This window comes from Xiphias gladius, chromosome 3 (genome assembly GCF_016859285.1).
Source record: "Xiphias gladius isolate SHS-SW01 ecotype Sanya breed wild chromosome 3, ASM1685928v1, whole genome shotgun sequence".
NCBI lineage: Eukaryota > Metazoa > Chordata > Actinopteri > Istiophoriformes > Xiphiidae > Xiphias > Xiphias gladius.
The window spans coordinates 16,289,600-16,312,361 of NC_053402.1; the positions used below are offsets into that span (position 1 = coordinate 16,289,600).

General features: G+C 41.0%; 1 protein-coding gene across 3 annotated transcripts in view; it reads right to left on the bottom strand.

Moving 5' to 3' along the window:
* Positions 1–17,056: 17,056 nt before the first annotated feature.
* Positions 17,057–22,762, bottom strand: part of gcgra (glucagon receptor a) — a 36,620-nt gene continuing 30,914 nt past the window's right edge. For all 3 annotated transcript variants that reach the window (XM_040123710.1, XM_040123708.1, XM_040123709.1), the window contains exons 11-14: positions 21,599–21,687; positions 21,302–21,446; positions 20,346–20,387; positions 17,057–20,250 (exon numbers count right to left, since the gene is read on the bottom strand). In XM_040123710.1, the coding sequence (XP_039979644.1) occupies positions 19,843–20,250; positions 20,346–20,387; positions 21,302–21,446; positions 21,599–21,687 (684 nt within the window). In that variant the 3' untranslated portion in view covers positions 17,057–19,842. The remainder of the gene's footprint in view (positions 20,251–20,345; positions 20,388–21,301; positions 21,447–21,598; positions 21,688–22,762) is intronic.

The following is a 22,762-nucleotide window of genomic DNA, read 5'->3' on the forward strand; positions in this document are numbered from 1 at the left end:
GCCACGGCACGACCGGCACTGTTAACGCTGGAGCACAGACGGGAAAACAGCTCAGAGAAAACAGAGCTGGAGCATCCTTTTAACTCATAAAGTAGGAAGGGGTTTTTGAGGGTCTGAAGTGCTGGTAGGATAAGGATTGCAGAAAATAGGCCGGTTGACCTTTACCTAATGAAATGCAGACGACGAAGCCTGAGCTGTTCTACAGACATGAGTGGAAAAACCAAAAGGTCACTTAACAGTGGTGTTCTGAAGTTGGCAAGCTAACATTACTGAGGCATGTTGTAGATGGTAATTAACAATGTATGTGTCTAATTATGTACTTTGTACATAAAGTATAATTGTTTGCAAACGGTGTACTGTATGTGACCAATTATTTCAGTACAGAGAATGACGAGGGACACCCAAATACTACAACTCATTAAAAAATAACGTTTTTAAATAGGATGGTTTTCTGTGTGATATATTGTTTTCATGTCTGCATTTAACTTAAGAAGTATACATTTATTTAGAAGACCTCTTTCATTTTGCCTGAAACAAAAACAGTAAAAGTCTTGTGCTGGCATTAATGCATTAATGCCTAATAATAAATGATCAAAGGCTTCTTTGTGTTCTCACTGTTTTGCAATGTGAGAGTATCTGCAGGCAGTTTTTTTTTTTTTCTTTAAAATCTCAGCAACCACCCTAAGGTGGTAAAAGAGGTCATGGTCAACACATGCAGGCGCACTTTGAATCTCTGTTTCATTTTATTCCTAGAGGGGAATAACATACAAATTATTCAGGAGAAGTCCATCACCTCTTACTGAAGAATTTCAAAATGTACTTAATAAAAAAAAAAATGCTGTTGCATGCACAGTTATCATGCATATTTATGTATTTTTTGTATGAGTTTGAAATTAATGTTAAGAGGAAGCAGACATGAATCTCCAGTTGCGTTTTTAAATTGCTGCTACAATAAGGCCATGGTAAGAGTAAAATTAAGAGTAAAGAGTATAGTTAAGAGTAAAATCTGAACTATAATCTTCTGAAATAACACCTCTTTTATAATTGTAGAATAATTGTTTTATTTTACTTCACAGTGTTTACATCCTGCTCATGGCTGTGTGCCTCCGTGAAGAAGGGCGGCTTTGGGCATCTCCGTCCCCGACCGATGATGCAGCATGGCTTTAAATTAAGACGAGCTCTGTTCCAACTGGGCCTGATTTAAACTGACTCAGAGTCGACCATGCAGGGTCGTGCCTTTAAGGTTAACATGTTGGAACTGAATATGAAAGACATCCGTTCTGTGGGCTTAAATCAGTGGGTCTGCATGCTAGTCTTTTTTTTATATCATGTGCCTTTCTGATTTGTTTGTGTTAATTTCGCTGTCCACATCAAGTAACCCTGTCTCCTATATATTGCATTTATACCCAGCTAATTTGTAATAGCAAATAAGTTCTGGAGGAAACTCAATGCCACCCCGATGATGTTATTTATCAACATAATGAAGAAACATTGTTAATCACTATGGCGTATATAGCAAGTCACAAAATTATGATGCTGCAGACTGTAAAATGGTTAACTGCAATATCCAGTCTTGCAGTATAATATCATAGGAACTAAGGCATGATTAAACTTATTTATGCTCCATTATAGGCACTCACTAACCCACTGGGTTAAAGGGAAAGAGCTTGGTTTAATGCAAAAAAAAGTCTCCAGTGATCTGAAGCGCAAGACATGACGTGTTTACTGTATTGACAGTTCAACCTCTGTAGACATTACGCATTTTTATTAGTCTTGCACACTGACCTAATTCATACTGCAAATTAAAATCTGCTTTTCCACACAGCCAGAGCCTGCAGCTTTAATGTTCACATGGTACGGATCAGCTGAAAGGTCACGACGGAGGTGCTCACACTGAACGTAAGCGGGGAACCCAGGGTTTGTTTTGTCCACTGACAACCCCAATAGAGTTTATTCAGACAAGACAACCCCATTCTCAATAATGCTGTGAAAAAGGAGAGCAAGGCAGCATAACTTTGTGCCATTCTACTATGAATGGAAAGAGAATATAGAGCAGCAGGTAGCTCAAAGAGGCAGACAATATGGTGTCTATACAACAGCACAGTCTCAGTCAAGACTACGGGTTCAGCCACGGCATGTAAAATAATGCTCCAGTGATATCAAAACAAGCCTACTACAGTTTATAGGCTAACAGATCTTTTGACAGCCGTCATGTGGGAAATGAGATCACGGAGGTGCTCAAACTACACGACACCGCCGACTTAACTTTCGGACCGGTCAGAAATCCAGCCGATGGTCCGACGGCCGGATTGTTCATTGTTCAGGTGTTTTATCAGACGTCGTGACTCCCCGTCAATCTGACATTGACGACAACGGATCTGGCAGAAATACAGCCCTGCTCTAAAATTAGTCGGTGGCAACGAATTCAGGGTCAAAGTCAGGCTTAATTCGTACAGTGTTTTACTATACGGGACGGAAAGCATTGCCGCCACACTGGTTTAACCAAAACTACGATCGTTCACTTACATCAACCAAAGTGCCTGAAAACCCAACAACATGCTGGGCTCAGGATGCAAACCTCTGCTCTCCGGTGTCAGATTCCTGCACTTTGTACGCTCACCATCCATCCAGGGCACCTCCGAACAGCCTTCTGTGCAGAACAAACATGTAACACTTCCTGAATTTACAAAAAAAAAAAAAAGGTTCCTAGTGAACATAACTAAGGCGGCAATCACATTTCTTATCACAATGTTACCGGGAAAACAAATATATACACACGTAACTTTTAGGAGATAGGGTTCTGTGATGTGTCTGATTTTTGTACTGCATGAACAGGTGAATCAAATGAATACATGTACTTACACTTACACAAAAGTACATGAACACACGGAAACACAGTTGTTATTTGTGTTATTTGTGGTGAGGAGGGCTTAGGCGGCCACAAGGTGGACGACAGATGCTGAAGTCGTGGACTGGCAGAGTCAGACCTAACTACAACACAAGCTGTTTGCACTCCATCCTATCCTCTTCTCACTGGACATGTTTAATCAGCTGCGGGACGTTATCCACCCCACGCTTCTTGGACTGCCCACCTAATTCCACTCGATCTGCACCGAGGTGTGCACCACACCGTTTCCCGCGCCAGCCCCTGAATTATTGCGACCTGCCTTCCAAAGATAACTCCCTGCCTCCTCTCTCTCCCCTCGTCCACCGCAATACTCCAACGTGCCTCACAAACTCCAAGCTGGAGAGTCAAACTGTCACAGCTGTGAAGTATTTTGACGTCAGTTTCATATTCAGTCAGCAATATGTGAGTTATAGAAAACCACAGAGTCTGAGGAAATTGCCTTTTTTGTCAGGATGAGGGTTCTTGGGAACGGACAGTGTCAAGCAGATTATGACCAGCAGTGACGGTGAGAAAAGATACAGACACGCGGACAGAAATAGAAACTTGGACGATCTCATAAACACTTTAGGTTTTCCATCTCTGTAAGTATCTCATAAAACACCATATAACAAAAACACTTTCGTGTTTTGATGGTTTAAATTTAACAAATCTTAGTGGAATTTAAATGAATCTAATTTCATGATATTTACTGCAAAAGTAAGTTATTTCATTACTCGCTCAGGTCTCATCTACAAGTTTTCTTGGTGTTTTAGTCTGAGGAAAAATTGAGCTGGAGAAGTCATACTCACTTTGGAGTGAGGTAACAAAGTCACTGGTCTTATCAGTAAAACCAGTAATTTGGTTCATCACAAATCCCTTTCTTATACAGATCAGTTTACCCCTACCTCACATGTTGCAATATTATTTGGGCTTCCACTTATTCCACCAATATTATTAAGAACCTTTTATTTGTCAGACTTGCTACTTTTAGTAATCGCATTGAAGTCTTACATAATTTGATAATTGTTTTTTCATAGTTTTATTTTTTTTAGTGAAATGTTTATATTCTATAAGCCCAATTTTTTAAAATCTCCACAGCACAATCCCTTTTCTAATCCTCTAAAGTTTCGTTGTTGTGTTTTGTTACATCTGCAACTGAATAAACTAAACGTTTGCTCTGTACTTTTACTCTAAAATCTTCTGTCTCCTTGATAAATGTCTCTGCTCCAGTTATTTTGCTGATCATGGCAGACACACAGTGCATTTGGGGCTTTCGAAAAAAAAAAAAAAAAAGTGACAAAGAGCACTGCAGGAGAACTGGAGGCTGGCACTCTAGGCGCTGCTGTGAATGAAACTGAAGAAATCGCAGCGAGAACAACGGGGAGGGCTGATGTTGCAAAGCTGAGGATTAATCTCACAACAGCACAACTGCAGAGGAGGAAAACAGTGTTTGGGGGTAATACTGTGAATCTCTCCTATCTGTCCTATGAAGGAAATGTTACTCTCATCACACGCCGCAAGGTTCCTCTGACATTTGAACATCATAAAGAGCAATTTCTGGACAGAATCTATTTAAAACTTATTTAGCTGTAACACTCTTAATTGGAATTGGAACTGGAATAATTTGCCATCTGTTTGCTGCCCATGATGGATATAGTTTGTCATTTTTATTGACCCAATAAAGCAGGAATATCTAAGGGAACAGACTTTCCGACATACAGTACGAACTGTTCTCTCTGATATTATATAGTTGATCATACCAAGCAAGATGGTTTCATCCTTGAGGGAAAAAAATAATGTTCATGGTGATGAAGATGTAGTCGGGAAACTGTGCAAACTGAGGATCTTACAACTGAACTTCCACAGATTTTTCTTATATGAGCCCATTATGGTAATATTAACATTTTTCCCCTCGCAAGCCAACCTGACACCACATACCCACAAAAACAGACACGAACACACACATACATCTACCCCCTTACTGTTTCTAAGCACTCGATTGCTTGTAATTAAATCATTTCCTTGTGTTGCAATTAGGGTTCCTAATGCTTTAGTCTTTCCTGCTATATTAAAATGCCATAAAGATTTCTTTAGCAAATGGGAATTGCTAATGACTTACCATTAATATCTGCAAGCTCTGGTGACGGTATCAACCCACTGATAAGCTATAACTCTAATTACTCTAGATTGTGTTAATGGTACACTCGCGATCATTGAGGGTATTCAACACTCCCTAAAGCCATTTTGAAGAGTAATTAGCATCACTCAGTCCAACTTTAATACAGCTAAAATCTGACTCAGATACACTGCATTTAGTCCTCTCCGAATGGTCCTCATCAGGTATGCTAACCAAGATGACACAACATCTCCGCTCCGGCTTTTTTGTCAGCTGCTGAAGCTGCTGCTCAGCCTCCCTATTTACTGTCGCTGGACCTGTCAGACCTTCCATTCTGTTATGTTGTTATTGAACATATCTGCCAAGTGGCAGAAAACGCTGATGCTGAACATGTCAGTAAAATGCCTGCTACCTGTTTCATCATTTTTCCGCCAAAATAGCTGATATCGCAATGCACTACGATACTTTCTCTTAGAAACTACAGCAATATCAAACTTTTTCATGGTTGTGTTTAGGCACTCGCAGTGCTTGGTTAAGGTTTGGGAAAGATCCGGGTCTGTTCTAATACAGAAAAAGTGCACAGTGATTTGACGCACGAGACACAAAGTGTTTAACATTTAACTGAAGCCAGGATCTTTCCCTAACCTCAACCACAGTGCTTTGGTTTCCTAAACGTAACCACAGAGAGTACCCAGGATGCAAACCTCCGGTCTCTGCTGTCAAAGTCATGCGCTTCATACGTCCACCATCCATCCCAAGCAGCAGGTACTTCTGACTCTGGGGTGGGGTAAAATGTAGCGTTTCATTGACTCAAAAAAAAAAAAAAAGGTGCCGAACATAATCCAGGCAGGGATTGCATCTGCTGCAACAAAGTAATTGGGAAAACAGTTGATTAATGTATGAACACAATTTCCAGGAGTGGTCTTAAATATGCACTTCATGGATACATAGTATGATATTGTGTTAAAAGACCGAGGCTAAAGCTGCATGTCCTCCTCCGCAGGGATCCATGTCTGCAAGACATGGATGATAAGCTATGACTGAGCAATCACTGTCTGGGTGAGGGGTTCAGTGCATGCTAGAAGAACTACAGAGAGTGAGCAGAAATGAGAGAGATGTAGACATTATTTAATAAGGCGCCCCTTCCAGGCACTTTACTTTGTCATAAAAGGTTTATATAATTTTCATCATACACTAGTCTTTCTGTTTTCTTACCATTTCATGTTAAGGACATTTACATGCAAGTTTTGAGCAGAGCAAATGGCTGTTGGCTGTTCTTCAATCTTTTCGTTATCCTGGAGGGTTTTTGTCTTCTTTCTTTATTTTTTTAAACTGCAGTTCTAAGGAGCAGGGCATCTGGGACGTGAACCTCTTTCTATTATGTTTAAATTTAATATGCAAGGAAAAACTAGCTTTCGTTCTCCTGAGGCAAACTAGCTGATACTCAAAGAGATAATCTGTGTGTTTAAAGCAGCTATGTGTGAGAGAGAGAGACAGCGAGAGAGGATCCCAGTACTGCCTGCGAATCTCTTCAGATGCGCCATCACCTCTATACAGTGCAGATTGGAAACGCTTAACCTCAGGGCAGAACATTCATGCCATACATCCATACAGGGCTGGAGGAACCCAAAGATAACCAAGTGAGGGGAGGCATAAATAGTGGCCCGATTCTGTCTACAGTCAAGTGGCCGGACTGCATCATATCTGAGTGTTTCCATTTCGGTGGTCCTGGTTCCCATGATCCTTTAGACTGCCGGGTGATGAAAGCCTCTGTAACAGCGCGGACCTCTTTAGAGCTGACAGAAATGTGATTCGACCTGTACAATATTTATTTGTTGGATAAGCTTCATGATGGAGGAACTAAAACTGAATTAGTACATGAACTGTAAAGAGAGAAGGACTATTTCTTTTCTGCCACAAGCAGCTGGAGCAGCTCTTTTATTTTTAGCCTCGTAGCAGAACATGATTAAATGTGACTATAAGTGAGATAATGACTACAATCTAGCTTGACATGTTCACACCTGTTCTCTGGGGATTATGGAAAGGCATTGTAGGAAATCAACGAAATGTTGCAACTAAAGACGTAGAATAAACCAATGTTAAAGCTACTATAGTCAGTATTTTTACATTATCAATGAATCGTGTGAAATGTGAAAATGTTGCTCGAAGTGGCAAAACCCACAAAGAATCAGCCAACTCTGCAGTTCCCCTCTGCATAGTATCTTTTTACCGGTACTTATTGCTTTGTTTTTACAACCTTTAACTTGCTGTTTTGATTCATTCTCATCGCTCTCATCAGCTTCGTGTTCCCAGCCAAAATCAGGAAGCTATTTTCAGGGAAAAGCTCTCATAAAACTTCTGTGCGATACCTGCCCAGAAACCAAACAGCAGACGGACAAAGTCAGCGACCATCTTGTGAACGAGCTTTTAGCAGCTAAAGAGCGAGATAGTTCCCTCAGGAGTTGGTGGAGAGAAAACAGAACTAAAAAGAAAACGAATATTGAACTTAAATTTAAGGCTGCAACCAACCATTATATTCATTATTAATTGATCTGCTATTTTTTTTATTGATCAATTAATTAAATAGTCTACAAAAGATTGCGAAAAAATACCTATCACAACTTCCCAGAGCCCAACACGCCTTAGATGACAAAGAAATGCGGCAAATTATCAGAACATTTTCTTTGAACGACCTTCAAAATGAAGTAATCGATTGTTAAAAACAGTTTATTTTTCTGTCAATCTAATAGTTGATTAAGCAACGAATTGTTTCAGCTGTACTTACAATCATAATGGACAAAGAAGTGCAAACGTTGCTCCTTTTATTCTCAATGTGTAAATGTGCCACTGTTTGTCTGTGTATGTCTATCTTCTGCTCACAGCTTAACACGCTGTTGCCAAGTTGCCAAAAAAAATTCATTAAAGCTGATTTGGGTCAGTGGGTACACCAAGAGGACAAGACTGACATCATATAAGCGTTCGCTAGAGTGGACTCTTTCATTAAAGGAAACAGCCTTCTTGCTCTTAACAATTCAAACTGAACCTTGAAAGTGATAAACACAGTCTCCTTTAGTTAAATCCAGCAACATGCAGACGTTCGGCAGCACCGCTTCATGGTAGACGGATTGTTCTCGACTCACTGATGAGTCTGGCAAGAAAAACACGATACATTGCTCAAGTGAGGAGACATGATGTCTGTTCATAAATGTTCTTGACAAGAACATGCGCTGCATGTTCTAGTAAATTCTGCATTCCCTAATGTATGATGGTCTAATGGTATGGTGTGAAGTAACAAATGGGAAACTGTCAGTGGAGATATAGCTTGCTTTGCTCGTTCATTGCCAAGGTGCTTAACTTTTGCCTGTTGACGATTGATGGACTCATCCTAGAGGCCGTCACAACTACTCCTCTGAAAGTCCACTGGCACTGTGAGAGCTACACAAAGCAAATTTATGGATGTGTGGTTAGAGTGGATGTTTTAATCAACAAGGTCCTTACGTAAGAGGAGACTTGAAGTCTGCTTTACTTTTGGGGCAAAAACCGACTACATCCCTTCAACAGACACTGCTCAGCTTTTTTTTCCCATCAGACACACTCGCTTTCTGTCACTTACGGTCCGGCTGCAGGCGGGCCGGCTTCGCTTTGCTCCAGGATCCTGCTTGTTTCGCTTCTCTCGCTTGGACACACACAGAGATGAAGATCAGTGATAAGACAGACATTACCTTAGCGCGGACGCAGGTCAGTAACGCGGGATGTGGTGCTTGGGATACGCAGTAAGATGCAGTGTTACCGGAAGTTCACAGCTGTTTAAGCTTCGCCCACTTTGCCGACTTCGTCACTTGTAAGTGTGGTTACATCCTCAGTCAGTGCTCTTAGCATTAAAGACTCCACTGGCAATACAGGGTAATTTTTAGCTTTCTGTAAGTACCCTTGACTAACTATGTGTACTCTGGGATCCATTATTCTACTTACAGAGACATAATAGCAGCATCAGTTAGTTTATTAACTATAGTAGTTGCTTCCAAGTTATTCAAAGTACTACATTTTTAGCCATGCTAGCATCATGGCTCTGTGGGTGGCAATGTCAGTCTGTCTGTCCACCAATTTGGTCCAGGATGAAATATCTCAACAGCTATTGGATGGATTGCCATGATATTTGGACACTCATGCCCCAGGCTGTAGACTGTGTGTTATTGTTACATAAGCAAAATGCATCACAAAGATGTAATGTACACTGGTGCTGAGATATAACAGAGGGCCTTTAAAAAATACTATCACTTTTATTTTATCTAGAATTGACCACATTAGTAATAAAGCCTGCCTATGTTTTGCCTCTAAACTAGTTACTATCGCACTCATCTCTTACACAAATAACTGCAAAAACCCAAAACCGTTAGACGGACTAATGTCTGGCCTGGTTCTAGTCACGTGGTTTAGAAAATATTAAACTGTATAAATGAATATTCATTCGCTTATTTTTTTCAAACTGGACAGACGCGCAGACATGTCGGTATCACAGTAATGATGTACATCACTGTCCGGGAGCAGTCCTTGGCACATGAGTGCTGGTGCTGTAGGATAACATCAGGCAGACCAGGTAAGGTTGATAGAGAGTGAAGTGCTCTTGTATCCAGGTGAAATTGCAGGTGGGCCCATGGATAAAACCGTGGATGTCTCAGATGAGACTAATACTGTGTTTCTTATTCTTCAAATTATAGGGGCTCATAGGGGGGCTGCAGACGCCAACCGCAGAGAGGCTGTTCACTGGGAGAGTCTGTGGTCAGAGGATGTGGCTTCGGGGTAGGGATCTTACAATAGATGGATTATATAGAGAATGGAATGAACGGCTTAGAGATGAATTCTTTTTATAATTTCCAGAGGACAAGACCATGATTCCCCCTGTTGGATAAAACATGGGTTCCACGAAGGAGGAAGTTTTGAGGAAAGAAATACAACGCGTAAAGACTGAACAAACAACCTCAAACTCAAACATAGCAACTATGAGATGGCAAAGGTGTTTCAATCAGCATAATGAGGAGTTGAGACAGGTTTGACCTTTGGTTGTCTTCTTTTTTGAGTGCAAACATGTTTGTTGTGATTTAGGAGTCTTGAATCGAGTTCCACTTTATTCTCCCCTCATCTGTGACTGCCAATCAGGAAAGTGGATGAAAAATCCTGTTTGACCAGACACTAATGAAATGTCTGATTGAAATTCAACATCTGCGGATGACGAGTCTTTGCAGCACCTCAGTCAGGCTATCACTGCAACAATCCTCTGCCCCGGTGGGGCCACTGGCTCCGGGGGATTTAGCACACTAGTGGGTCCTGGTACACGTCGAGGATTAATGAGCAAAAATGAATTCAAAGCAGGCAAGTTTCTGTCTTTTACTGGAAACCACCTGCTTTGCAGATGAGCAGACAGTCCAAATCAAACAGGTAATTAACTTGTTAGTTAGTTTGTGTACATCTCCTACCAGGGGATATTAGTGTTACATTGAGCATCAGTATTCACTCACCGGGCTGCTGAGTAAATTAATGTGCAGAAAGCCGGGCAGACAGCTTTAATCTCCTGGCAGCCTCTCTTCACTCGATCTGTTTCTTCACTGTGAAACTGCAGCAGGTAGGAGAACAGCGTGATGCTAGCGTAGCCTCTCGCCCGACGCTCAGCAGTCCCTACTAGAGGCCAGACAGAAATGTCATAAAGTCTGTTCTTGCTAGTAGGGCTCATCAAGGTGGTCGTGAAACCTTAAGCAGGAAGTTACATTTTGTCCCGCAGGCGAGGGGGTGGATCCACGGATGTGACACTGTAATAAGAAGGTCATAGTCTGGTCAGAGAGTCCCATTAAGAAAGTCACACAGATGTCAAGGTGACCGCTTCTGGTCACGAGGCTTATTGATTTCAGTGGGCAGGAAAATCCATTCCAGCCCGAGAGCGGTTGCTCAGTTTTGGTGGTTTATCTTATGACTGCGCATTTCTGCATCCTATGCAGAGCTTTTAATGACCTAATCTGGGTAAAAAGAGCAAAGCCGTTAAACTGACGAATTACGATACAGCTGAAATTTGATACCCAACAACGATGATGATGTCACTTTATTACAGTTTTATCATTGTTGTGTTATTTACCCAAATTGAAATACGATGTTGGAAACAACAGTTGTAGTTGTATAAAATGACTTTCAAAACGGCAAAGAATACATATATTATTATTATTATTATTAACAATCAGTAACACATAGTGATGTAACAGTGCTGGAGTGGATTACAGTATAACAGTTCGTAACCATATTAGGGTAAATAACCCATCAGAGAACAATGGTCCGTATTGAAACAGGGTGAACTGTCTGATCTCTACCTGGAACTTTCAGCTTTGAACAACATGACAATCTTGGCTTTTGAATGGGATGAGTGTTTTATGAAGACGGGTTATCACTGAGTTATTACAGGTCAAAAGTTTAGTACCTCATGAATATCATATTTTGCATGTGCACATGTGTAGGCCAATTTGACAGGGCAGGTGTAACAGCCTGTTTGTATTCTAGTAACATAGGTCATATATAATGTGATTTTTTTTTTTTTTTTTCTCTGTACACCTGACAGTAAAGCATAAAATGAAACCTGTAGCCTTTGGGAGTGAAGAGGACAATTTGTCCTCCTGTGAGCCACAATAAACATGTTCACCCCAACACCTCGCTCTGTCCACACCCGGATCATCTGACTTCATCACCGTCATGGGAATAATTCAGGCATACAGGATACAACCAGTCTCTGATTCACCATCCTTGCTGTTGACTAGATGAACATTACTGGCCTGTTTGCCTCCTGCCATACTGGAGCTCAGCTGGTGATACAGGTGGGCAGACGTTTAGCTTTGCCAGAAATCAGCATTTTTGCAGGGTATCAGTTCATCCAGAGATACCTATAGGTGGAGAAAGTGATTCATTGTTGATTTTTTTTGAAAGCTGTCACTAGAAAACGTCAGGACAAATGCAGTATCCGTTACAGAAAAGCTGACATGAAGAGCTCGAAGGGAGCTAAACGTAAACTCTGAACAGGCTCAACAGTCTCCGAGGTACAGTAGTTGGATCGGTGCCGCCTGCGGTGAGGTGGTATGAGTCTCTAAACATCAACATGAATTTGGCCTCCCCGACTCTTTGAGAGGTTTGACTTAAGCCATAATAGCTGATTTCTTCGCAGTAAGGTTTTGTAATTCAGACTAAACTAAAGCACATAATAGTAACTACTCAGAAATCTGTCTTATTGAAAGGTGATGAAAGCCTGGGCCATATTTGTTTTTCTTTAATAGTGTTTTATAAAGAAATGCAGAAAACCCAAATGCATTCAGTGGAATAAAATAAATGATGAAATGAATTCAAATCTCATCAGGCTTTTGGCTTCTTCCCAACAGTCCAGTCAGACTGGAAATTCTGGATTGGAATAACTAATGAGTTAATATCATATATGATAGACGTTTTCATCCTTAATCGCTCTATTACATTTGCCTGGATGCTACAGTGCCCCACGGTATTTCTCAAGTTTGGATACTTGTAAAGTAAGTTTAAGGTAAAGATTAAATCAGGAAGAAAGAGAACATTGGAAAAGCATTCCTCTTTTCTGATCCTGATGCAAAGTTTCTTTCTGGCCCCACGTCGCAGCCCCCGCTAAGACTCAGTATGGACAAAACTGTCTCCTTTTTGTTGCGTGAGTTGCTGGTTTGACTCAGAGGTGAGGTGACTGTAGATTATCAGTGTTTCCACTCCGAAGTGCACATCTGTCTTTGTGAAGAAAATGTTATACTCCTCAGGCTGATACGGATCGAATATCTGGTCAAGCATAGCTAAAACATATGCACTCGTGGTACCGTGAGGCACATTAAAAATGTCCACTAGAAGGTACAATTACAGTATCCCAGTACCAAACAGTGCTTCTCAGTGACAATAAGCAATGACGAATGTGATACTGAATACACTCTGCATCATTATCCACATTTACATCTGTTTGGTCAGTGTCTAATTATTTTCCTCACAGTCTTATGACCATTGTTAATAATCTATCTTGTCCATCAAAGCGAATGAATCAGCAAGTGGATGAAAAAAAAAAACCCCACCAATTACTCATGTGTCAAATACATTTCAGTGCGTGTGACAGTTACAAGCTGTTATGCAAAGTTATCAAGTGATTTATCAGCTTTGGAATAACAAACTAGTCCAACTGTGTATGGGTTTCTAACATAATAGAAGTGAATTAGTGTCTTTTAAATAATAGCAGGATGAAAGCAGTTGAAAGAACCGTTTATAGCATGTGTAAAATTGCCTTTCTATCATTGCCAGGGCTTTTTTGAGGCTATTGCTATAGCAGTTACATCCTAATTTGAGTAAATTATGGAGAGTCTGGCTGTCTTTTTTTTTTGTGTCTAATCTCCTCTGGAAATTATAAGCAAGCAGAAAGTTAGGAAAAAAAAATGTCTCTCACTGTTAAATTGACAGTTTTCAAATTAAGGATGAAAGTTTTTTAGATCGGGACTAGTGTGCAGCTGATTGAGTCCAACTTTGCAGACTTAAAGGAATAGTTTCTCAAAATGTTGATTTATTCCTTTAAAAGATAAATCGAACTGACATTACTACTGTGGGACATCAGCAATGGCCTTTTATTCCCTTGGCCATTTTGAGCCACACTGCTGATGTGCATGGAAAAAGCCCTTCTTTTAATCTTCCTCTGCGAGAAGCTTTCGGTTATCAGACTCCCATCCAGGCCAGTGAATTTAACGAGAACCATGTCAGTCACTCTGCCTCAGTGCTTCCGCACCAGCCACCACACTCTCTGACATATTGGATTTATTGGACTTATTCTCTGTTTGATGGCTATAATCTGATTGCACGTTTAGTTGATTTAATTTGGCGTGCTTGTGACCAGAATGTGCATGGGTGTTGACAGACTATCAGGCTGTGGTGAGGGGGATCTCTCAGATGAGGCTGTGTGTGTGTGTGTGTGTGTGTGTGTGTGTGTGTGTGTGTGTGTGTGTGTGTGTGTGTGTGTGTGCAAGCTGAGCGGGTCTTCTTCATATTACATGGGGATGCAGTAGCTTTGGTAGATTGGGTTGCTTTGACCCAGAGCGTGTGTACCCAGGGGGACTGTGCTCTGCTTGAGAGAGACGATAACGTGACTTCTCAAACACAGCTAATGAGCTCTAACAACCTGACTGATGACGCTCATGCATTAACCAAACCGATGAGTCCGGTCTCTCTTTGCTCTGCTCTCCTCCACCTTCTGCAAAACTGAGTAAACGATGTTAATTTAGCGGAGAGGCACGCCACACTTGAAACATGAGGAAAAGGTTTTTTAGTGTAGACCAGCTACACTTTTCTGTCAGCCATTTTTCATGCTTTCACAGGCCGAGACAAAAATCACATGACAGGCAGTGGAGTTCTGAGTCATTGTGCAGGGGAGAATATATAGAATATAGAATAGAACATTGTCCAAAACCTATTCCCGTTCAGATTAATTAGCCTATGTAATTGCTTCATTGAGTTGTTTGTGCATTGTGATCATTTCTAAAGGGTCCTTAAGGGATAAATTGATATCACCTGCTTTCTACACACATGACTACTCTTAACGTGCCTTTTAACCTGCACACATTTTTTCCAGCTAAATCCTTTCACCTATATCTCAACCCTCGAAATCACCATAGTGTAAAATGGTTTTCAAACATCTTTAAAATCAGTGACGCTCCTACTTAAATAATCGAAAGGCAAAGTAAATGCTGAACTGGTCAATGCAAAAAAAAGTCCAGTTTTTCAGAATATTGCTCATTTTTGTCTTTAAGAGCTGCTCCTGAGACTGGCAGCGCCCATGCTCCATTACTAAGCGAGGGTGGAGTGGCGTGATAAATGGGAGCTGCCTGGTAAGGGGATTTATACGACAATACAATAGGCTGGTAATTTATGACTCTATGGAGTTTACAGTGATCAATAGCTAAACCAAGTTAGCAGAGAGCAGTTTAGATAAGCCTCTAACGTATTTAATAGTTTTCAGTGATTGTTTCCAAACTGCAAAAGTAAGGAAACATTCTTTTACTTTCTTTGTCCTTCTACTTCTGTCGCCCTTGGGCAAACAGAGGCAGGAAAAGAAGAGACACAGAGACAGAGGGGATGAGTAAGGACGATAACAAGACCAAGAGAGAAGCAGTACACACTTAGTGGGAGTAGTCTTCATTTTCATGTTAGCAATGCCATATCTGATATTTTCTTAAGTCTGTGCTCCGGGCAATGCCATAACTGCAGTACTGAGGCTTGTTCTGAAAAGGCCTGCCTTTTACAGTTCAGCGTATTCAGTGACTTTGCTACTCCGAACCAACATGACACACTTTCCTCTTCAGATAAAGTGCTGGAACGGAAAATGACCTCTTACTACCCATTTAGACATCAAGAACTTTATGGCAGCACTGATATTACACACATTAATATAGCTTTATATCATATATATATAGTATATGTCACTTATGTTGTTAGAGCTGTTGAAAAGTTGAAGTATTTCTTAACACTGATGTTATCCCTTGTGATGTCATAATTTCACATGGCCCAAAGCAGATGTCACAGTTCACTTACAGTGTTAACTAATCTTGTAACATTTTTTTGTGTACTGCATTCAGACATATAGAATTTAAGTAGCTTGGCGACTGGGTGAAATATGTGGATGTTAAATATTCACTCACAAATGCACACCATCTGCGCACTGTGCCTGGCCAGCTGTGCCATGCCGAGGATCCTGGGAAGTGATGACAGCACGGGGGACATGAAGCTGCCCTGAAAACCTGTCAGGGGGCTTGAAGGCGGAGGATAACTCACTGGCTTTATGGCCCAATCACAAACAATCTCTTTGTACACATCAGGACACGAACCCGGCTCACAGGCCTCAGGGGGAAAACATAAACACCACATCTATTGAACTATCCTCCCAATATATTTACTCATTGCGCATTATGGAGCACAGAAAAAAGATGTTTCCACCACTTCCCATCTTATTATACCCAAGGGGCATTAAATTGTTCCATTAAATAGGCCCCTTTTTGGTCATAAAAGAGGGCAACCCTACTAAACCACATACTGTACATAATTAGTTGTTAAGGCAAACAAAGATATGTCAGTAATTGAAAATAAATGTACAAGCTCTACCTGAGATTTTTTACTATTACATCAAAAATCTGGTAGCAATAGAAACTTCCTCTGTCATTGGATGTTTCTCTCTTTGCTCCACCCAGCGCTCTTATTTTAGTGTGGGTGTTTCATCAGAGTTCAAACAGCTGCTTTTCTTACATTAATCACATACTGCTGAAGAAGTGGTCAAGGAGACTCCTTTGCAGAGAGTTTTGGCTAGAACGTACAACACAACAGTCTGCGTAAGCTGTGAAAGTTAACACAATTGAGTGGCACTTTTTTTTGTTGAAATAACAAGTAATTATCAACCTTTGGAAAGTGAGAATCTCTAACAAGCGTCACTGTCTCATTAATTACACAACAGGTTTTGATGTGGTTGTAAATGTGACCAATGATCGGTTGATGCTAATGCAAATGTCTCAAAGCCAAAACCACAAAGTTTGAAAGCAGCACCGAAGATGCTGTGAACCGGACTCTGTACAGTTTTTGCTTGAATCTGGATTTTAACATTGACTAAATAGACTTAACTCAATTAGACTTTTAAAATTTGATGCATAAATGGGCTACCACGTTTTAGAAACATGTGTCCCTACAACCAACACTATGCTGGTGTTATCAGCTGCATTAGAAGGAGAATTCTGATGGAGTATAGACACCTTAAATATACAGGTAAATTGAAACAGAGCGGGTTTAATAAGTCGGCGTGAGCTGACCTATCCAGTGGGTCTTGGCCACAATAAGGAACAGTGTGTGCTATCAAACAGCACCTGCCCCCGGGTTGGAATCAATACTCGACTCTCTTATTAGCCAACCTGGCATTCAGCCGGCCAGCTAGCCAATGCAGCCTACATCATCAGGAAGAAGCCAAGAAAATGGATCTGCACATGCTTTCTCTTTTTTATTTTAACATTCTGAATGTTCACCGATACAAAAAAACACAGCAAGTTAAAATTGTCTTTCACATACATTGTAATTTATTCTTTCACTATTTGGACATAGATTGATAAGCGGACACAATATATGATGAACTGTATACACCTGAACACAATCAGTTTTTGCTGATCGGTTCCTCACACCAAACATACTGTACAAAACCACAATTAAGAGAAAATAAAAAGGAACATACTGATTTGGGCCTTTTAAAGAATACATTCAGACAGAACCGCCTTGGTCCATAAAGGGGAGTGACCCAAGCTGCTGGTTTCAAAAACATACATGGTTATGGTCACAGCTTAAAATACATGTATTTTTTGAAATAAAATCAGCAATATACTTATATAATCTACTGAATCCTATTTTTAGTCAAGGTGCAAAGCATCCCTTTGTTACCGTGTCGGTATAGAAACATTTCTCCTGCTCTGCAAAATAAGAAAAACACTGCGAAATTCACCTCTGAGCAACAGCAGTGCCACCACTGTGCACGCGTCACGCTCCCAGCTCAGGTCTGAGTATTGGATATCTACCTGCTCTATTACAATCCTCAGCAGATGCTGGTGAAAAATAGCCTCAGTCTGCATTTTTTTTTTTTTTTTTAATCGACTCAACACCAGCACCTGGCTGAAGTGTAAATGCACAGAGCTATTATGTGAATAACAAACACATCACTGTTGTGCTTAAATTTAACAATGAACTATAAAATGACAGCGAGGAATATCACTAGAGTAGCTTCCATAATAAAACACAGAATTGTGTCTTAATTATGCTTTATATGGGCATGACCTCCGGGAATGTCCTGTGGTGTGATATTGTGTGTGCCAGAGTGGGACTGACTCATATCGACCTATGACCTCTGTGCTCTGTGCGAAGCCAGTTGCACTGGTTTATATCAACCCATTGCTCCTCTGGCTGCACTCAGTGATTCATCCTCCTGTAACACATCCACTAATCTGGAATACTGAAACTATACACATTCATACCCACCTGAAAATATACTCATACACACACACACATACACACACACAGACATGCATGAAACGTATTGACAGCAATCAGATAAATCACCGGTTTAAACACATGTATACACACAGTATTCAGCAATTATAAATTAACATTGTGCAAATAGTCATACATACAAAGTCAAGTTGAGTTAGTTCTGGCAAAAATATTTAGCAACTCAAAGGTTAACTAACATTTAAAAAAAAAAAAAAAAAAAAAAGCTTCCCTTTAAAAAAAACTAATGCAACTTATTCAGAAGCAAATGTACCACTACTAATTTAGCTTTTTTTGTCACTAACATGCTTACCAGGGAGGATTTGTTCTACCTTTAGGGTGAAGAGTTTTGTTCAATGACCAAAGCCCTCGCAGACACAGAATAAGGCTGAATACTTACCACTGTCGGTAGAGTTACTGTGCGCATGCAGTCGTCAGCAAAGTCTGTCTGACTTTTTGGCATTTGCAAAGTGGGGATACTGATGTGGTGGCACTGTACAGTACGCACAATTTAGAACTTAAGTTCACTAAATCAGCGTAATCTGCATGCATGACAGCCTATATTTAGCATGGCTAAAAGCACCCTTGTGCCAGAGGTGACATGTTATTTTGAGTCCCAGTGTTGGGTTCATACTTTATGCATGCGTGCCTTTACAGGTCATGTCTGTATGCTGTGTATTTTTATCCTTGATCTGAGTGCACAGTTCCCCCTATCAGCTCTCATCTCAAGGGGTTGAATGGGCCACTGTGTAGAAGTTCATATAGTACACCAAGGCATGTGAGTCAGATAACATCTTGATGGCAAGAGGGAAAGAAAACATATTTAATGGCACATCATTGCAACTATTCCCCTTGAAAACACACCTGGCACATTTACACAGTAACAACTGTAGCACTCCGCAGTATTCAAGGTTTAGACCCATATAAAAAACATTTATTTTTATTGTAAAACACACAAGTAAGTCAAGCGATGATCACTTTAGCTTATTTATAATTCATCCCATGCCATCTCTTGACCACCTTTAAGGTCTATATGTAAGCTAGGAATGACCTGGTGAGAGCAGCTGCCAATTTCCCATGGGCCCTGCTTGGGGCCGCGTGAACAACACTGTGGTCACCTTACTTTATGAGGTACAGTCAACAGAATATTTCTCCTTTTTCTGTACATGTTCATCAAAGTCAATATAGACAAGAGCCATTTACAGATATCAGAGTAAAGCAAAGAAAAAAAAAGCCTCTGATCCCTACCATCTTGTTTTGGGTCATTTGTTTGTTTTTTTTTTTTTGTGTATGCAGTTCAATGTCCAGTTTGTCTTCAACCTTCAGTACCACAAAACACACATTTGATACACAGCACAAATTAAAGCAGAGGCTTAAGCAAGGACCCTGTGTCTTTGTTGTTGTTGTTGTTGTTGTTTTGTTTTGTCGTGGTCGTAGGTGTTTAAGGTTTCTGGGGGTTTTTTTTCGTATTATTTTACATGGCTTATCTGCCTTGAGATACTGTTGTTGCAATGTTCAACATGCAGCAGCTTCTTACACTGTCTGACGAATATCTACAGAAATCCATTCACAAAGCTCACAGCACAGTAGACCTCTCAGCGTGGATGTCTGCCATATTGTTCTCCATTCTCAGGCCTTGGAGAGGGCTGAGTGCTGCTGGGTCTCCTGATGACACTGATCTCTGAGCAAAGACCGCCCTGACAGATCAGCCCAGCTCTTCACAGCCAATCAGGGCAGTATGTCAGATCCAGATGAGCGCTCAAAGCCCTCCATCTTTCTTCACCAAGTTCTTGGTAACAGTGTCTTTCACAGGTGGCTCTTTCTCTCTCCGAGACTCATAACACTGCAGCCTGTCCGTAAGGCCGATGTCCTCCACCAGGGTGCAGTTGCTGATGGTTCCCTCTTCCAGCGGAGAGGCGCACTGGTCCTCCCCCTTACTGTTGGCCATCCCGTTAGGGCAGCCAGCCACAAGCATGTGCCTCTCCTCAGGGCTGCAGACCGGGACAGAGGTTTTGGCGATGTCTGGGAGGTGAGGCAATCGAGAGACATGGTTCAACAGGCTGCCTGTCTTCGTGTTGGGGGTATTGCTGTAGGTGTGGCGGTATTCCTCCTCGATGTTCCTCCCTAGCTTCCAGCGCTTCCACTTCTTCAGAATCTCCGACTGCACCTGAGGAGAGGACGGAGACAAAAGTAGATTGTAGAGAAAAGTAGAAAAGCCAGGGGTTGACGAAAATGTTTTGCTGTGCAAATGAGGAGACTCACTTCTTTGTTGACAAAGCAGTACAAGATGGCCACCAAGAGACCCTATGGAGACAACCAATACTGAGTCAGTCCTCTACATTAACACATGACAGCTACAACATTCACTGCCACATTAGCTATGAACACGTGAGGCCATGTGCTCTGGTGCACACATCAGTGTATCCACCTTTTTGGTTACAATGGGCAAAACTGAGTGCAACCACATGCCCATTAAAAAGTATCTTCTGTCTTAAGATGAAAGTCCCACAGCATCCTCCTCTCTCTCTCTCTTTGCTCAAGTCATTGAGGCGATTCCCCTGTTGGTTGGCTGCAATCCTGACACAATGTCATCTTTCTCCCCATAGCAAAAGGTCACTGTCATTATGTCAAAGTGTTACGCAGCCAGTTAGCAGTGTAGACAGCACATTATGTTAATGTAAACCCTCCTGACAATTTAGTAAACCCAGCACTTGTCCAGTTGTCTGGGGGAAGGGAAACACCGAGATGCTCAGACTTCCGAACAGATCGCCGAACAAGCTCATCTGGAATGACACCTCAAAGCAATACAAGATGGCGACCAAGGGCCACGCTGCGGTTGTGGGTCTTCCACTTAATCTGGTTAGGATTAACTCAAATTTGAGAACAAAGAAAGAAAAGTTGTTTTTATCCTATTTAGGCATGCCTTACCCCTTTACCTCCTATGTTACTCAGTTCTCACATTTCGCCCCCAAAACAAATAGTATGCCTTTCTTTTTCGATTTTGTCTCAGTACAGGAACAATTGGGGGAATTATGGAACCATGAGATACCCCATCAATGTCTAAACTCTCAATGACCCAAGTATCTCCCCAAAGCTGAGTTTTTTTGTTTGTTTGTTTGTTTGTTTGGTTGTTGTTTTTTTGATAAATGGTGTATGGCATCTGTTAGTGAAACTAATAATTGCTACTTTGCTTCAAGTTCTTCTTTTCAGCGTCCAACCTGGAAGGAGGAGAAGAAGAGGTCGATGAAGAGCTTGGTGAGACGCAGACCGATGGTGGTCTCGGTGGATTCATCCGTCACAAAGATAAAGACCACTTGATGGATACCCAGCAGAGGGATCAGGGTTAGAGTCGACTTAGCCAACCTGAGACAGAGATAGAGAGAGATAGAGAGAGAGAGAGCGAGAGAGAGAGAGAGAGAGAGAGAGAGAGAGAGAAAGCACAGAATAAATAGAAAGAAGAAAAAACACCACAGTACACAGTACAGTAAATGGAAAAGTGCTTTGTTTGAACTCACCTGAACTTGTAATCTGTGTATCTCATTTGGTGCGCTTGAAGTTTTGACACAAGAATTTTAATAATATGGATAAAGATGAGGAAGTTGATCTGTGAAAGACAGAGGCACCAATGTTAATAAGTTTTGATTGCATGTGAAACAGATCTTAAAGGGTCAGTTCAGCCAAAACTTTTTTTCTCACTTAGTTATAGAGATGTGTCGTCTCGCAGAAAGTATCGGTTTTAAGTGCTACGCTGCTACGCTGATATTTGTGCAGCCTCCCCAGTACAGTGGAGGTGTAGGAAATTTTGTTTGTGCTGCCAAAAGGAGTGAGAAATTACAACAACAAAAAAACATCACTTCCACACACACACACACACACACACACACACACACACACACACACACACACACACACACACACACACACACACACACACACACACACCACACAGAATCAGGAAAACGTATTTCCAATGAAAACTGCTGAACAGGGAAATGGCAGAAAGCTCAGTGAGAAATATCACAATACCTCCGACGATAAATCACGATGTGACATTTTTACTTACAAAAAAGTCATTATGGGTAATTTGCAGCTGCTTGGAAAAGAAAGTGAAACTGGACCTAATTTGTACCTACAATTATTGTCTTTTCGGATTATACAAATCAATTGCTTTCTTTTTGAATTGTGTTTTTTGCAGTTTGAGTATGTTTTGTTCAGTAACATTGTTGGAATAAGCAAAAATTACCAACCAAGGGACAAGGTAGTAAAGAACATTTAATGCATATATATTTCAACTCAACATCAGCCCGGTATGTACTAGTCTGAAAGGTTCATGACAGAAACTTTATAAACTCTGCCAGTTTATTGAATGTTTAAAACACAACTTGTATTAATAAATACAGGCATGTTAACCAAAACCCAGAGTTGGCGCTTTTGTCATTTCCTCATCCACAAAATTACAAGCACGCTGTTGCTTTAACTCATCCACATACTATATGCACAGTACATACGCTGTAATGTGTACAGCATCTATATGTGTATCGATGTCTTATTTCATATTTGCCTATACTTTGATCGTTGGAGAAAAATACTGAAGGAACTTGTGGAAGTTACAGTAATTTTTTCCACAGGGACAGCCAAACGGACACACACACACACACACACACACACACAAAGAAGGA